We start from the raw sequence: 18,725 nt of genomic DNA, 5'->3' as shown, positions 1-18,725 counted from the left end.
AACCTGCATATCGGTTTGAAATAAACATCAATTATTCATCCGTGCCGTCTCTGTTTTTTCCCCAACTTTCATCCCTTTCGAACCACTCCTCCTTGGTGTTGCATTGTCACTGTCAGTCAGTGTATATGATTAAATTTAGTTCCTTTTAAATTGAAAGTCTTATTTCTGGTTTCAGTTTATTGATGTATAAAAGAAGCTGCAGCCTATTTTGAGCTTGCTGCTGAGCCTGCTGTATTGCTTGACCTTCATAACCAGGTCTGCTGACTCGGTTGCTGTGAATCCCCTTCCATCGGGCGGGCACACAACCTCTATACCGCAAGACTCGCTTAGTTGATGTCTAAATGATCTGTAGCTTGTGAGATTAAGATCCCTCAAAAAGTTCATAGTGAACATCACTACTTCCACTTGTAACATTGTTTCAGTTACCTTGGCTACAGTGCTGAAGAACTCCTTCTCGGCTTTCAGTACAAGATTGGCTTGCACAAGCAGAGAAGGATGTGATGTCCTGCTCTCTCGACCAATTTCCTTGTCCCCTTTTGTTTTCAGTTTGAGTCGTATCTCCCTCATTCTTGTCTCCAAGATCTTCTCACGACGACTCTCACGTTCCAGCATCTGTTGAAACAAACCAAGGAAATCATGAAAACCGAACCAAAAACAACTCTCAATGCCTAATGAACTTTGCACAAGGAATTAACCTACTACCGAGTATATGTGTTCCTCCAGAAGTTAACAATCACGTTTCTAAACCTCTCATGTTTCTAACTGGGCTGATCCCATATCCTCGTGACTGATCCAAGCATACCTTTGCAACTTCAAGTAAGTAAACTCCACTTAAAATTTCAATGGCATGAAGCAAGGGATGAGAATTTTAGCTATCTACAGATATTCAATGCTTCAATTTAGAGCTGTCTCAAAGCATTTTAAAATGCAGACAGTGTATTGTTAATCAGTGTTCCTGTCCATCGTAGCTTCTGTACCTGTTTGTTCCATTTCCATTATAATGAAATTTCCCAAACGGAATTTGGCAGCTGTGCATATTTGTCAGACCTCCTCTCTGAACAGTATCTCTAGCCTCTTAAAGTAAATTCTGTTCTGCTACAATGCCTTATTTTTTAACCTTTGTGCATGGAACCGATCCTGATGTTTTTAAAATCATACAAACTAGACAGGTTTATCTTAGTTCATACTTTCCCACTGCACATTTTAAATTTATTGAGATAATTGCTATATTTAGCTTAATTTTTGTCCGTTTTTATGACGTGACTAGTATGAAATATTGGTTATATACATTTATTGAAAAACATAGCTACTTTCTAGGCTGCCATAAGGGGAAGTTTAATTATGTATCACAAAGACAATGAAACTAGATCTTTTTCTTCTCCTTCCTGCCTTTTCCTCAGTTTCCTTACATTCTTATATTTAAAGATATAATACACCGACAGGCAAAAAATAAAATAAAGAATAAAATAAATAAAAAATGGAACGCAACTTATTTCAGACAAAATTTAATGATAGTCCAAATGAAACATTGTAAAATGAAAGTATTATATTACAAAAGTATGGCCGTGTATCTTAAATTAATTAGCACATTTGAAATTGAGAACCATTATTAATCATGACAATCACAGCTGTGCACCAACTTAAATCTGGAAATGTTGAAACGTAGATCTTGCCCTGTTGTATGGTAGTCCATATATCTGGAACATATTTTACCACCTCCAGCCGCAGTTACAGCTGTGATTCGATCAGGCATACTAATGATGCAGTCTTGAATGTTCTCTGCCATTCTGCCTGGATCGCAGCCTGAAGTTGAGTCAGTGTGTCATGGTAACGACTCCTAGCATGTCTCCCAAGCATATCCCAGATGTGCTCAATCAGGTTTAGATCGGGGCTACAAGCAGGCCGCACCATGCGCTCAATCCCGACTTCATTCAGGTACTCATGTGCACAGACAGCAACGTGTGAGAGAGCGTTGCCAGGCATCAGGATATAAACATTTTACTGATGACACGTGCAAAAGGCACCATGTGATCCAATAAAATCTCCTCGATGTATCAGTGGGCTGTCAGACTCCCATTCTCAACAAACAGAAGCTCTGTGCGTGCATCAATTGTACTCCAAACCCAAATTATTACAGGTCTTCCACTGAACAGTGCCCTTGCAGAGAAAGAGCAGGGTGAAAAATGTTTCCCGGGCCTTTTCCAAACTATCTCCCTTCCCTATGCTGCCCTCAAACAGAATCTGGATTCATCCACAAGAGCAGGCTCCACTGCTCCGCAGTCCACTTTCGATGGAATTTCATCCAAGAGGCATGGTGCTCACATGGCGGCCCTCTTGGACTGAGAATACACTTTGTACGACTTCCTCCTTACTATACTTTTCCATCACCATGGGTGTTCACCAAGGTTCAGAACTGCCACAGTTCCTGTCCATTTTAGTGATTGACACTGCAACAGAAGACCTGCACCGGCCTTTGTCATGGATGATTCTCTACGCTGACGATGTCACGTTGGTCTCTGAGACCCACGCTGATTTGCTACGCCAAGAACGTAGCAATCGGCTGGTGCAGTACGGCCTCTGTCACAACAAACGGAGATTGAATGCACGACGTCAGACCAACAAGCAAATGGAACCATTTAGGTAGACGCTAAAGACCAGCCACGTGTGACAAGTTTCAAATACCGTATTTAAGCGAATAATCCCTCTCGGTGAATAATCCCCGCACCCTAATTTTAGGAAGGATCACTTTGAAAAAAATTAAATGAACTAAAATTCCTTCCATCGAAAGAGTACGGTAAAGAAGGCATAAACCCACATTTCATATCTCTCCACGAGGTCCACGTGGTCTTTACGCAAATATAAACGTGTAAATTTAGTCATATAGCTGCTTTGCCTGAACATATTTGAGGTGATAAAAATACTTTGTGACTGCTATAAAATGTATTCGCCATGAACATTTACAATAGGCAATAGATTCGTTTCCCTGTAGATCGGAAGATTTGCTGTCTCTTGCATCACTAGAATCCTCTCCTAAACTACTTACAAATTCGTCACACTCCATGTCTGAAACACTTTTCACACGTGGTTTCTTTTTACTCGGATATTAACACAACCGGCGGTGGATAATTCTTTTCGTGAAATGTAAACGCTTGAAAAAGACACGCCGGCGAACACTGATGTTAGTGTTGCGATACAGTAACACCTCGTTAATTCGAACTCTTTGGGATGCAAATTCTGACTTCGAATTACGTGATTTCGAATTAACTGCCAACTCGTGTTTTAAAAATGCCAACCTTTGCGACGTCACAATATCCAAGACCCGTAACTGCATGCAACTAACATTGATTCAAAGTATAAACCTTTCAAATGCAATGGAAAAATATTCCAAAATGTATCCAACAAGGTGCATTTACAGTATTCAAATAATGCACTTGGATAAGTCAGTGGCAATCATAACCTCACGCAATGAAAGGAAAAAGAAACGCGATTCAAAGACAAGGACAAGTTATGCTGGCTCCCCTGGGCACGTGCACTTTTAGTACTGTACTGTTTCATTTTTAGATGCCTTGTATTTGCATAGAAAGTACCCGACCCTCTTAAAACAGCGTGGCTTATCGAGCTTTCCTGTGACGACGGGAGGAAGTCTTTCACTTCCGTTTGCATTGCAACACAATACAGTGACCGCATCTCGTTTTAAAACGTCCGTTTAGGCTAGGCATAAAGACAATGCAGTTTCATTGGCATTGACAGTGTTGTTCAGTGTGTACAAATTGATTATAATTATGAGCCAAGCTTTTTCGCCAACTGTCGGCATCGCCAGTGTTTGTGGGTTCTGCTTCTCCGCGCACTACCTGTTACGTGATATTGTGGCGTTCCTCAAAACACTGAATACAAAAGAATTACGATTTCACTCGAACTTAACAACTAAGAAACACACGGTCGACACAACGAAGTGAAAGGAAGTACTATCCCTGCACATTCCAGAGGGCGCATTTTATCGTGACACGGAGAAATTTTGAATCTAAATTACCCTTAGACTATTTAAAATGTAAATGCAGTTTTAAATTAAAAGTCTGAATTGTTTTCCGTTTAAATATTACATATGGGGGCAGTTTTCTTCCATCTGAGGTAACACACAGCATAACTGTACATCCAACATCAAAAACCTGCCAACCTTGACGCAAATAAAACCCGTACCCCAATTTCGTGTCTCATTTTTTAAATATGCGGGGATTATTCGCGTAAATACCTATATTGGCTCCACAATCGCTGATGATGGCTGACTTGTTGAAGAGGTTAGTGCAAGTATAAACTTAGCCAGATGAAATGACGAACAAAAAAGGGCGTCACTTGCGACTGGAGGATCAAAGATTATCTCTATCAAAAGTCTATCATACTATCATCCAACCTGTTGCATTGTTTGAGGCATCATGGAGATGAAGATTCTGACACGGACAGCTGATATCAATAAACTGGATTGCATCTCCAATGAAACCATCAGGGAAAGATTTGCTGTAGCTCCAATTCATGATAAAACGTGTGAGAGCCATCTGCCAATGTTTGTACATTTCCTAAGAATAGGGGCAAATACATCGTGAAGATGGTTTACACAGCGTGGGGCTGATATTCTTGAGAAAGATCTGAATAGTGTCAGTCTCCGTCTTGATATGGCCCAGGACAGTACTAAATGGAGACAATGAATCCATGGCATGGATCCCGCCACCACGAGGGACAAACGCTGAAGAAAACAAGATTATTAATCTTCATAATTCTGGAATACTGGTGTAAGAATTTCTAGAAAAGAGGGAGATTTTTGCTTTTTATTTTTTATTGTGCGGGTGTATTTCCATCGTTATACTGTTTAAATCTCGTTCATCTGCACAGTGAATAGCTCTTCATATGCCTTTTGCCATCAATGGTTCAGGATATGAAACATCCACAATAGAAATATGGGCTCCAAATTATATCAAACATCCTGAAGGAAAAGGGTATTTCAAAGATTTTCACATTTGAAGTGACTGGCAGACTGCGAGCCTCTGCACACCCAGTGTTCATGCTCATATGCGGCGCTCAGTAATGTTGGTAACCGCTCGCCCTTGCTCGGGCGTGAAAATGTAGTATCGTACGCCTCTCGTACGGTCCTGCCGACCTCGGCAGCGGTCGAAGTGGAGATGTGACGATGGATGGTGAAGGGACCCGATCCCTAGTGAAGGCACGCCCGGCCGGGTGAGAGCCCGTGCTCGGCGGCCTATGAAATTTTAGTTGGCGGCCACTCGGTCGGCCAAAGGAGCAAAGCAAGTCTGTGTCCCGCAGGCCGCACTCGTCGGCGGCGGGCTACGACGCTCGGTTTCGGCTCTCGAGCCAGCCAGCTCCCTGGTTGATCCTGCCAGTAGTCATATGCTTGTCTCAAAGATTAAGCCATGCATGTCTCAGTGCAAGCCAAATTAAGGTGAAACCGCGATTGGCTCATTAAATGAGTTATGGTTCCTTAGATCGTACCACTTTACTTGGATATTTGTGGTAATTCTAGAGCTAATACATTCCCATTTTCACACCAGGCAAAAGCTGGGGCTGTACCTTAATTAAGGCCACGGCCACTTCCTTCCAGCTCCTAGGCCTTTCCTATCCCATCGTCGCCATAAGACCTATCTGTGTCGGTGCGACGTAAAGCCCCTAGCAAAAAAAGAGCTAATACACTGACTGACAGTGACAATGCAACACCAAGGAGGAGTGGTTCGAAAGGGATGAAAGTTGGGGGAAAAACAGAGACGGCACGGATGAATAATTGATGTTTATTTCAAACCGATATGCAGGTTACACAATGCGCACGGCATCGACTCAGTAGGATGTAGGACCACCGCGAGCGGCGATGCACGCAGAAACACGTCGAGGTACAGAGTCAATAAGAGTGCGGATGGTGTCCTGAGGGATGGTTCTCCATTCTCTGTCAACCATTTGCCACAGTTGGTCGTCCGTACGAGGCTGGGGCAGAGTTTGCAAACGGCGTCCAATGAGATCCCACACGTGTTCGATTGGTGAGAGATCCGGAGAGTACGCTGGCCACGGAAGCATCTGTACACCTCGTAGAGCCTGTTGGGAGATGCGAGCAGTGTGTGGGCGGTCATTATCCTGCTGAAACAGAGCATTGGGCAGCCCCTGAAGGTACGGGAGTGCCACCAGCCGCAGCACATGCTGCACGTAGCGGTGGGCATTTAACGTGCCTTGAATACGCACTAGAGGTGACGTGGAATCATACGCAATAGCGCCCCAAACCATGATGCCGCGTTGTCTAGCGGTAGGGCGCTCCACAGTTACGGCCGAATTTGACCTTTCTCCACGCCGACGCCAGACGCGTCTGCGGTGACTATCACTGACAGAACAGAAGCGTGACTCATCGGAGAACACGACGTTCCGCCATTCCCTCATCCAAGTCGCTCTAGCCCGGCACCATGCCAGGCGTGCACGTCTATGCTGTGGAGTCAAGGGTAGTCTTCTGAGCGGACGCCGGGAGTGCAGGCCTCCTTCAACCAATCGACGGGAAATTGTTCTGGTCGATATTGGAACAGCCAGGGTGTCTTGCACATGCTGAAGAATGGCGGTTGACGTGGCGTGCGGGGCTGCCACCGCTTGGCGGCGGATGCGCCGATCCTCGTGTGCTGACGTCACTCGGGCTGCGCCTGGACCCCTCGCACGTGCCACATGTCCCTGCGCCAACCATCTTCGCCACAGGCGCTGCACCGTGGACACATCCCTATGGGTATCGGCTGCGATTTGACGAAGCGACCAACCTGCCCTTCTCAGCCCGATCACCATGCCCCTCGTAAAGTCGTCTGTCTGCTGGAAATGCCTCCGTTGACGGCGGCCTGGCATTCTTAGCTACACACGTGTCCTGTGGCACACGACAACACGTTCTACAATGACTGTCGGCTGAGAAATCACGGTACGAAGTGGGCCATTCACCAACGCCGTGTCCCATTTATCGTTCGCTACGTGCGCAGCACAGCGGCGCATTTCACATCATGAGCATACCTCAGTGACATCAGTCTACCCTGCAATTGGCATAAAGTTCTGACCACTCCTTCTTTGTGTTGTATTTGCTCTGTCAGTCGGTGTACATGCAAACAGAGTCCCGACCAGAAGTGGAAGGGACGCTTTTATTAGATCAAAATCAATCGGTCGGCTCGTCCGGTCCGTTTGCCTTGGTGACTCTGAATAACTTTGGGCTGATCGCACGGTCCTCGTACCGGCGACGCATCTTTCAAATGTCTGCCTTATCAACTGTCGATGGTAGGTTCTGCGCCTACCATGGTTGTAACGGGTAACGGGGAATCAGGGTTCGATTCCGGAGAGGGAGCCTGAGAAACGGCTACCACATACAAGGAAGGCAGCAGGCGCGCAAATTACCCACTCCCGACACGGGGAGGTAGTGACGAAAAATAACGATACGGGACTCATCCGAGGCCCCGTAATCGGAATGAGTACACTTTAAATCCTTTAACGAGTATCCATTGGAGGGCAAGTCTGGTGACAGCACCCGCGGTAATTCCAGCTCCAATAGCGTATATTAAAGTTGTTGCGGTTAAAAAGCTCGTAGTTGGATTTGTGTCCCACGCTGTCGGTTCATCGCTCGTCGGTGTCTAACTGGCATGGTTCGTGGGACGTCCTGCCGGTGGTGGCGAGTCGAAAGCGCGCGGCCGCCGTGGTTATCCGCGTGCGGTTCCTGCGCGCCGTGGGCGGACCCCGATGAAATCCTACCGCGGTGCTCTTCATTGAGTGTCGAGGTGGGCCGGCACGTTTACTTTGAACAAATTAGAGTGCTGAAAGCAGGCCGGCTGTTCACAGGGACAACGTAAGCAGTGAGGGGCTGATATTCTTGAGAAGGATCTGAAGAGTGTCAGTCTCCGTCTGACATTGTAGTCTTTATGAAACGCACAAAGACAAAAGTCATAGGAGGTTATTTTGAATCATCAAATAGGCTGCTCGATTACTGTAATTACAAATACAAGAACATGGATCCTGCTCAGATCTACATCCCTGTTTTATCTCTACATAAGCTACCAGTGATAAAGTTACTCTAACAGTGATGAAAATGAACCACCTGCGCCACCACTAGTAGCCCAACGCTATGACTAATAGACAAAGTAAAAGGATTTTTGGGATATGTGTACCTGTTTTAACCCTCATCAGGTGTCATACACTGCCCAGGAAAGTAATTACTACTATAATGTTCACATCTGCTTGATATACAAATACATTGAAATAACAAATGAAAACTAACCTTCTTCTTTGCAATAATTAAGAATTGAAATGGAAAGCTTTCCTTGAACAAAATGATTTCTGGTCATACAGCAAAATGGCTTTGTGGTAATTAAGTGTACTACTAAGGAATATTGGCACCCTTCGCATGTATAACAGCTTCACAATGCACACTCATGCTTCTGAAAAATGCATGTTAAGATGAGGTAAATATCTCTACTCTTATAAAAGGGCATCTTTGACGGCTTGTAGTGTTTGGGGAGGTGGATTTCTCACTTGGATGCGTCGTTCCAGTTGATCCCAGACTTGTTCAATTGGATTTGAGTTGGGACTTCTGGATGACCACTCCATTTGTTGCAGGAATCTCTGAATGATGTTGGCATCATGTCCTCTAGCATTTTCTCCAAGTCACCTCACGTGAATAATTACATGTGGCACTAAGATATAATCAATCTACCGTCAAGCAGTTAAGGATCTATTGCGAATGTTCACGGATTGATTTTCATGTTTTTCATATCAAGGCTTATGCCTTCCCACACAGTGACAGATCCACCTCCATAAGCAACAGTAGATTTACAGTAGCTGCTGGATGAAATCACTCCTCACTCTTCTCCTGACTCACAGACAACTATCTGAATGATATTATGCAAAATGGGTTTCGTCCAAAAACAGCACAGTCTTAGCTTCCAATGTAGATGATCTCTAGCAAACTGCAGTCTCCTGCTATAAAGTTGTTCGTCCAATGCTGGTACTCGAGCGGTTCATTGGATCTTAAATTGGCCTCTCAAAGTCTGTTTATAACTGTTTGGTAACTAACTCCAGAAACCTCCTGTAGGCCCCATGCAGTGCTCGTTTTGGAGCACATCTAGACGCAAAAACTACTTTGCCCTAGGGTTTTCCTTTGGTGATCTTCGCAAGAGCACCTGGCAAAACTTCCACTATCTGGGAACATTTCCACAGATGCTAAATCCTATTCTGGCAACGTACCTCTGAAAGCAGCCTTCTTGAACCAGCGTAAGTACACAAGTGGCTTCATTCGACGACAGTTGCTTCACCCATTGCCTACCTTGGTTTGCATGATCAGCCATGACTTGAACAATATGAACATGATTACTTGTAAAGCACAATGTTTCTCGTTCTCATTCTTTTTGTTTCCTATTCTCATTTAGATTATATTTCACCTTTTGTAGAAGAGGAATGTACAAACTTTATGCTCACAGTCCATATTGAGACAATCGTCTCAATTATAAGTACTATATTCATGATATTTCTTTCAAATTTGTTTATGTGCTATTAATGTTATCATTAGCAGATGATGGCTCCAAGAGCCAAAACATGCCCATTTTGGTTTTGATAAATAATAAAACTTCGTTAATTCAAAGTCGGTGGGACGCAAAAATCGGACTTCGAATGATGTGATTTCGAATTAACCGCCAACTCGTAATTCAGAAATGCCAACCATTGCGGCATCACAAAATATTCTAAGATCCGTTACTGCATGCAATTAACCTTGATTCGCAGTTTAAACCTATCAAATGCCATGAAAAATGATTTAAAAATGTATCCAACAAGGTGCATTCACAGTATTCAAATAATGCACTTGGATAAATCATTGGCAAACATAACCTCACGCCACGAAATAAAAAAGAAGACGATTCAAAGACTAGGGCAAATTATGCTGGTTCTTCTATGCAAATGCTTTATCTTTTGATTTATTGTGCTATTTGTATTGTTTAGATGCCTTGTACTTGCGCGGAAAGTGCCTGACGCCCTTAAAACATCATGGCTTACCAGACTATTCTACGAAGAGGGAAGGAAGTCTCTCGCATCCGTGGGCATTGCAACACAGTCCAGTGACCACACCCTTTACGATTTTCCAGTTGGCACTTCTGTCCTTTAAAACCATAAGTCCATTTGAGCTCAGCATTTTAAGAAACAAAATGCAGTTTCATCGGCATTGACAATGTTGTTTGGTGCATTCGAATTGATTATACGAGCAACGCTTTTTTGCCAACTATAGGCATCGCCAGTGTTTGAGGATTCTGCTTCTCCACACACTGCCTGCTACGTGATATTGTGGCATTCCTTAAACCGCTGGATGCATTAGAATTACGATTTCACTCGAACTTAGCAAATATGAAGCATACTGTAGACACAATGAAGTGAGTAAAAGTGCGGAAAGCTACCCCTGTAGCTTCCGGTAAACGCGTTCTTTCATGACGCGGAGAAATTTTGAATTTAAATTACTCTGTAAAGTACTATTTAAAACGTAAAAACAATTTTGAATTAAAAATCTCAGTTTCGGTAATGGGACCGACATTGTTCTTCGAATTACGAATTATAGACGTATTTAGAATTAAACAATTTAAATAACATGCAAAACCGTACCTCATATTTCCAGGAGTGAGAGCTTCTTCAATTAGGCGAGATTATGAATTAACCGATTTCGAATTATCGTGGTTCTACTGTAATCTTTTTAGATTAGATTATTGTGTATTGATTAGGTGGCTGATCTATACACAATTTATTTTTCTGAAGTTATGTATTCAATATGGACCAATATGAACACGATTACTTGTAAAGCACGTTGTTTCTTCTTCTCATTCTTCTTGTTCCTTATTCTTCTTTAGATTACATATCTTTTTTCATAGAAGAAGAATGTACATTCCACATCGATGCCCATATTTTACCATATACTCTGTATGACAAGATGTTCACAAATAACACAAGGAAAAGTTCCTCCAGCCAGGCATATTTTAAGATTGCACTGTAGGTAGCTACAAAGAAAGATCATAATGGCCATCAGTTTCTCTTTGTTCTCACTTTAGAAGTTCATCAAGCGTGCAAAAAACAGTGCATTGTGTTATAAGAACTTGTAATGTATCAAAACTTTCTGTTTTCTGTCAATCATGCTTTCTTTATTTGCATACCTACTTCACTTCAGAAATTTTAAAATGGCTTTACTTCATGTATACTAGCTGAAGATGACCCATAAAGGGTTGAAACTAGTTTTTCTCTTAAGTCTTAAGTGGCTTGTATCAACACTGTATTGAATAGGTCGACCATTGCAAATATATTCATTTGAAATAGTATTTTTAAATATTGTTAAATCAATACAGAACCAAGTATGAAATTCATCACTTGTAATAATTGATATGACACTCCAGTCTCACACATTCCAAAACTGTCAAATTGTGATGATGGGGCAAAATCTCTTCATTTGCGCTGTAGAGGCATGGTGCGCATTTTATGAGCTTTCCACAAACCAGAAGCAGCATTCCACTATGAATTAGTAGCATCTGCAAGCCTTTACATAGGCCATAGACACATTTTCACAACCCGGTTGGGAAACCAATTCAACTAATTGTATCACTCTACTCGTTGTTCGAATATCTGCTTGAAATGTATCTGTATTTAAATTTATAAACATTGTTTGTCCGTATTGAACTAAGATTACAGCGTTTTATTTTAATTTTGGGTCCACCTTATTCAATACATAAAAATTGTTGCGAAGATATAATTACATTTATTTTTCAATCAGTACTAGTTTCGACTCCCTACTGCATCATCATCAGTTGAATAGAAGTTTGTAGAAAAATTGACTATCATGTAAGTTTATCTAAACCAAATTCATCACAATTTAAAACCATATTGATAACAATGAAACTGTGTTAAAATATACTGTCTCTAAGTTCATATTTTCAACAAGTCGAAGACTTGCGAGTCTTCTGCCACAATCTGATAAAACATCTGCAAACCGGTTTGCTCACTTATGATATAAAGTTGATTTAAAAAGATTTAAAAATTATAAAATAATCTTGAAACACTATGTGCTTAATTTATCGCACTTCTTAAAACTTCATGTAGTATCGTAGTAGAAATAGTACAATAAAATCTACAGAGTCCCTTTAACAGTATTATTTAATGGAACAATCCTAATGAGGTGGAAACGAACAGAAAGTCCTTTGAGATGTTATCAAGTACAACGTTCCCAGTTCAATGCTGACCTGTATGACAAGAATGTTATAATCTATCACTTCACCGATGAGGCAAGATATGAAATTGTGTCGTATAACGTAATTGTTTCTACATGAATCCCCTCCAAAGGTCGCTGACTATGGGAAGCGCAATGAAGCACAGCAAGCAGTGTTGTGATAAAATTCAAGTGCCCAAGGTGGGTTGGGATTGAAGAGGGGAAGTAGTGGCGAGTGGGAGGAGCAACTGAGGAACGGCAATTTGGTGGAGCTCTGGAGATGGTGGTCGTAAGAAGCAACTAGCAAAGCTATTACGCATAACACGAAACACCAAACTATTGACCAGGACCTGTTCCTTTTTAAAAAAACGCCCTAAGGAAAGCAAATAAAATATTTGATTTTTCAGAAATCTCATTTAAATTAAGGTTTGGATTAAAATACTGTTCCAGGTGTATACAGCAACACTCCGTAACATTCAGCAAACTTCCTTTTCCTAAGTTGTCCAAGACCTCAATGTTATATTCTATAGATGTAAATTTATGCTTTAGATTGTGCATTTGCTGGCCTACCGCGGAAAACCTGTTATATTTTATAGCATTAGTATGTACTGTATATCTAATTTTAAAGTTTCATCATGTTTGACCTACATATGTGCACCCACAGTCGTTACATCTAAATCTATACACATCCGATTTGGAATATGGATTCGATCTATTGACTGAGGCTGAATTATGCAATACATCAGTATTATTATTACTTTCTGAATACAAAGTAAATTTTATCTGTGGGTCAATGTTATTAAGCACATCGAGAGTAGCAGTTGCGTCCCTAACAAGTCGGTCTAAAATTACAAACGTGTCGTCCACATATCTAGACCAAAACAGAATGTTGTCAAATTCCCTGTCGTTCTCCATCATGTAGGTTTCCAAACAATCGAAATAGATTTCCGCCAAGATTCCCGAGGCCGGAGACCCCATTGCCAACCCATCCTGTTTATAAATGACCTAGTCAAAGATGAAGTAGTTACTATTACAAAGACTAATTTGAAAAAAGAACTTAACATCATCTGTTCAACGGTTAATGCTTTATTGAATGTATCATCAACAAGTTTAGGTACCATTTACAAACCACTTTGCTCAAAGACAAACCTAATGAAAAAGCGTTTGCAATATTTATTTATAACAAGAATATGTATATGTTTACTAATATTTACAAGAAGCATAATGTCAGGGTTTCGTTTCGTACTGATAATAATAATACTGATGTATTGCATAATTCAGCCCTAGTCAATAGATCGAATCCATATTCCAAATCGGCTGTGTATAGATTTAGATGTAACGACTGTGGGTGCCCATATCTAGGTCAAACATGACGAAACCTTAAAATTAGATGTACAGAACATACTAATGCTATAAAATATAACAGGTTTTCCGCGATAGGCCAGCATATGCACAATTTAAAGCATAAATTTACATCTATAGAACATGACATTGAGGTCTTAGAGAACTTAGGAAAAGTAAGTATGCTGGATGTTACAGAGTGTTGCTGTATACACCTGGAACAGTATTTTAATCCAAACCTTAATTTAAGTGAGATCTGAAAAATCAAATATTTTATTTGATTTACTTATAGAGTTTTTTTTTAAAAACGTACAGGTCCTGGTCAATAGTTTGGTGTTTCATGTTATGCGTAATAGCTTTGCTATTTGATTCTTATGACCACCATCTCCAGAGCTCCACTAAATTGCCGTTCCTCAGTTGCTCCTCCCACTCGCCACTACTTCCCCTCTTCAATCCCAACCCACCTTGGGCACTTGAATTTTATCACAACACTGCTTGCTGTGCTTCATTGCGCTTCCCATAGTCAGCGACCTTTTGAGGGGATTCATATAGAAACAATTACGTTATAAGACACAATTTCAAACCTTGCCTCATCGGTGAAGTGATAGTTTATAACATTCTTGTCATTACTGGTCCGCATTGAACTGAGAACGTTGTTTTAAATAACATCTCAAAGGACTTTCTGTTCGTTTCCACCTCATTAGGATTGTTCCATTAAACGATACTGTTAAAGGGACTCTGTAGATATTATTGAACTATTTCTACTACGATACTACGTTAAGTTTTAAGAAGTGCGATAAATTAAGCACATAGTGTTTCAAGACTATTTCTACTTTACAATTTGTTTTTTTTTTAAATCCACTTTATATCATAAGTGAACAAACCGGTTTGCATATGTTTTTATCAGATTGTTGCATAAGACTCGCAAGTCTTCGACTTATTGAAAATATGAACTTAGAGACAGTATACTTCTAACACAGTTTCATTGTTATCAATATGGTTTTAAATTGTGATGAATTTGGTATTGATATACTTATATGATTGTCAATTTTTCTACAAACTTCTATTCAACTGATTATGATGCAGTAGGGAGTCGAAACTAGTATTGATTGAAAAATAAATGTAATTATATCTACGCAACAATTTTTTATGTATTGAATAAGGTGGACCCAAAATTATAGTAAAACGTTGTAATGTAACTGTATGTCAAGTTTTGTAGAAAAAGGAGAACTCCTTGGTGCATTATTCTATTTTTTGTGATGAGTGCTTATGAAGGATGTTGTACAAAAAATCGAAGTGAGGTAATGTCACCATTCCATCCAATGTTGAATTTGGTGTAATGCCTTTTTAATTTCATATTTATGGAGTGCTATTGGCCATAAACAAAATGTGTTACCCACCATAGTGAGCAGAGCTTTGTCGTTCCGCTGGTTGATGGTAAGGCCTTCGGACACCTCCACTAGATAGGAAGTCCCCAGGTTGTTTCCTACAGCTACCAGTTGCCCCTGCTCATGAACCCTGATGCATCTCAACTGGTAGTCACACACCTGAAAACACAGTGGGAATCATCACTTACTATATGAATATACACTGTACATTCCAACTCCCTACTGGACTGGGAGGGCGTTATAAATGTTCTGTGCTTAGCTTATGAGTCTGCTGGCTACATTACTTAGTAATGGTGGGAGTAGTGATTACTGTTACAAGTAGATGTACATCCTCTCTCAACTCTAATCAGAAGTTAAAAAGATCTAATACTTTAAAAAATGAAGGAATCAGAGAAGGAAATGGAAGGATCACATTGGACATGAAAAATTAAAACTCCTTAGATACAGGAAATCTTAAAAGAATAAATTTCTGTATATCAGGGAAAATAATTTTAAAAGCATTGGAAATGGTGAAATAATTGAATATTTGGGAATAGATTTCTCAAATAATCACCATAAACTGTAATAAAGTTATTAATAGGGCTCAGATGTTTAGCAAAAGTCATATTCTTTTCTTTGTCTCTATTTTCTTTCCTGTTTGGATTTTGGTGCAAATCAGGTGATTTTTTAAAATTTACTGTAAATACTCTCTGCATGCTCCACAACATGAGTAGTACTATACGCACTTACAATACATTTTCTTACAAGTGCACAAACATAAATTACATTTGAATATTTAAATTTCTAGAAGACTGTTAATCTTATCAGTATCAATCAATATCAGTCTTCCTTTTTCCTGAGAGCTTGAAAGTCCAGAGCATTATCAAATTTGCAAATTTCCTTTAAATACATTTTAATAGCACAGATTTCTGCTTTGGCCAATTATCATCTCTATTAACACTATTCATCAAGAATTGCCTAATATTTTTCACTTCAATGCACACAAAAATTATATGATCTATTGTCTCAGGGCTGCTGTTACAGAAACACCCGGAGTTGCGTATAATTTGAAGTCTGTATAAGTACGAAGCAATATTTCCATGTCCAGTCAGTATTGTAGTCATATTTGGTGTTAAGTTTATTTTGGATTTTAATCTGCCTGCAACTGTTGGAAAGAATTCCTTTGTAAGTGTGCCTTTTGAAGTTTGTTCCCATTTTTGCTGTCATTCATGAATTAAGTCTTCTCTGATATTTTTCTTTAATGTAGAGATAGGTATTCTATCGAAACAGATTTCACTTAATTTTGCAGCCTCCTTTGCAATTTTATCAGCCAGTTCATTGCCTTCAACACTTATATGGGCCATAACTCATTCAAATTTTATTCTTCAATTATTTCTTTTTAGAGTATCTGCAGTCTTCCTTATATTCTTAATCAGTTGGTTATGATTTCTGAAGTCCACAATGAAGTCAGTCGCTATCTTACTATCCGTGTAAATGATTGCTTTCTTATCTTCGTCATACTCTGTCCTAGTATTTACTAGGAATTACAGAGATTTTGATATGGCTAATTGCTCCGCCTCATTATTCGAACAGTTGTCTTGCAGTTTAAATTTCAATTGGTCTATTAATTCATGAGATCTGTATATAGCTATGCCAGCTCCCACTCCTTCTTCACTTCTGCTTCCATCTGTGTAAATTTTCCATGGGATATATTCATTTAATGCTAATCTTGGGTGTTCGGTATCAGGAAACTTGCCTGGGTGGAGCCATCTCTATCTATAGTTATATATCATATTCAATATAATATATAATATAAGCCAGGTTATTATTGTCACAATTAAGTGGTATTTTCTTTGCGTTTAGGCCATCTGCGGCCCAAGGTGCTCTAGCAGTGTTTTTGTCGTCGTCTGCCCCTTTTGGTGTACTGGATCGTGTTCTTAGCGGCCTCTTGAGCCTTTGTGTTGACCCAGTATTCCTTTATTGTCTCGCTGAATTCTTTCCTGCGCTCCTTTGACCTATTCCCGGCTCCTTTGTGGTTAGCTGATGTGAGGGATGTTAGGAAAGGTTTAGTTTTGACCATTCGATGGTATGCATTCCTGTCAGTTATGGCGGCTTGATTAATATTAAGCTCTGCAAGATCTTTGTCCACTTGCTTGGTCCAGGGGAATTTAGTATCTTTGCCTTTGTTAGCAACCTTGAAGATCTTATGGGATGATCTATTAGGATCCATTCTATGTAGATGTCTATAGAAAGTCAAACGTTTTCTTCTGAGGGCATCTATGAGGTTTTCTTGATGCTGGTAGAGCTCGCTGTTGGGTTTGTACCATCGCCTTCCATCTGGTAGGATCCTTGGCCCTATTATTCTTTTCAGGAATTTCCGTTCTTGCACTTCCAGGGCTCCCAGTGGGGTCTTTTTAGTTAGGGATAGGCATTCTGCTACACAGATGAATGATGGTCTGACTACTGCATTATAGCGTCTCAGTTTTACATTATTTGATAAATGCTTTTAGGCATACAGTTTTCTAAAGGCATGGTAGGCCTTGTCTAATTTTATTTTCCTTTGTTCAAGAGCCATCGTTTCACTTAGGTCCTCCGATATTCACTCTCTGAGGTACTTCACATTTTTAGCCCTCTTGATATGCTTTGTATCGCTGACTCCAATTCTTGTAGGGGCATCTTTGATGTTGATGATAAACTCGGTCTTTCCAATGTCGATCAAGAGACCCGCTTTAGTGGCTTCATGCAGGTCGTTTGCTAATAAAGTAAGGTCATCAGCGAAGGCCAGGCATGGAATCCTCAAGTTGTCTGCTTTAAACCCCGTCCTTAATCTGGTGTTCTCAGCCAATGACCTGGTCCGTTCTCTTATGATTTTTCCAGGACACAGTTAAATAATGTGCATGAGATACCATCTCCTTGCATCACCCCTGCTTTGATTGTGAAGCTGTCTGATAATTGACCTCTAAACTTAACATTTGAAGTGGTGTTGTGCAGGGTGGCTTGCACCAACATATTAATTTTTTCCTTTAGTCCCAGTTCTCTTAAGGTGTTGAAGAGTGCAATTCTATCCACGGAGTCATATGCATTCTAAAAGTCGACAAAGACAGCTACCCACTGTCAGCATTTTTTTCTTGCTCTATTGAAGGATGGTTTTCAGATTTTGTATCTGTTCAGCACAAGACCTTGCAGTTCTGAACCCTGCTTGATATTCTCTTAATTCTTTATCCAGATGTCTTGTTATGTGCCGTTCCAGAATCTAGAAAAAACTTTATACGATACTGCAAGGAGCGATATTCCTCTCTAGTTGCTGGGATCTGTTTTGCTTCCCTTCTTGTGGACTGGGTGGATAACGGCTGATGTCCAATCATGTGGGCGCCTTTTCTTAGCCCATTTCTCCAGGATTACTTTGTGTATGTGCCTGAATGTTTGCTCACCAGCTTCTTTCAACATTTCTGCTGCTATTCCGTCTTCTCCAAGGGCTTTGTTGTTCTTCTTGAGAAGTTGAATGGTCTCTTTTACTTCTTCACAGGTGGTGTCCGGGTTAGCTGGTTCTCTAACTGGGAGGCGCTGCACAGGTTCTTCAGCATTCGAAAGTCCTTGGAATTAATCAGCTAGAGTTTTGATGCAGTCATCATCATTGAGGCACAGTAACTCGTCTTTTCTCTGGAGGTGTAAAGTTTGGGATGTCATTTTTGTCATTTTTACACCATATATTATCACTTTTGGGGTCATATTTAATCACTTTTGAGGTCACATTTGCTTGCTTATTTGGACTATTTTTAGGTCTTAAA

General features: G+C 40.5%; 1 protein-coding gene across 1 annotated transcript in view; it reads right to left on the bottom strand.

The window, feature by feature from the left end:
- Positions 1-171: 171 nt before the first annotated feature.
- The window catches only part of LOC136856751 (dynein intermediate chain 3, ciliary-like), a 128,823-nt gene continuing 110,269 nt past the window's right edge, over positions 172-18,725 (bottom strand). The window contains exons 7-8 of the mRNA XM_067134846.2: positions 14,971-15,117; positions 172-612 (exon numbers count right to left, since the gene is read on the bottom strand). Coding sequence (XP_066990947.2) covers positions 172-612; positions 14,971-15,117 — 588 coding nt within the window. The remainder of the gene's footprint in view (positions 613-14,970; positions 15,118-18,725) is intronic.

The sequence above is a fragment of the Anabrus simplex genome, chromosome 1, assembly GCF_040414725.1.
Source record: "Anabrus simplex isolate iqAnaSimp1 chromosome 1, ASM4041472v1, whole genome shotgun sequence".
NCBI lineage: Eukaryota > Metazoa > Arthropoda > Insecta > Orthoptera > Tettigoniidae > Anabrus > Anabrus simplex.
The sequence above is the reverse complement of the archived record's forward strand: the minus strand, read 5'-3'. Positions and strand labels throughout refer to the sequence as shown.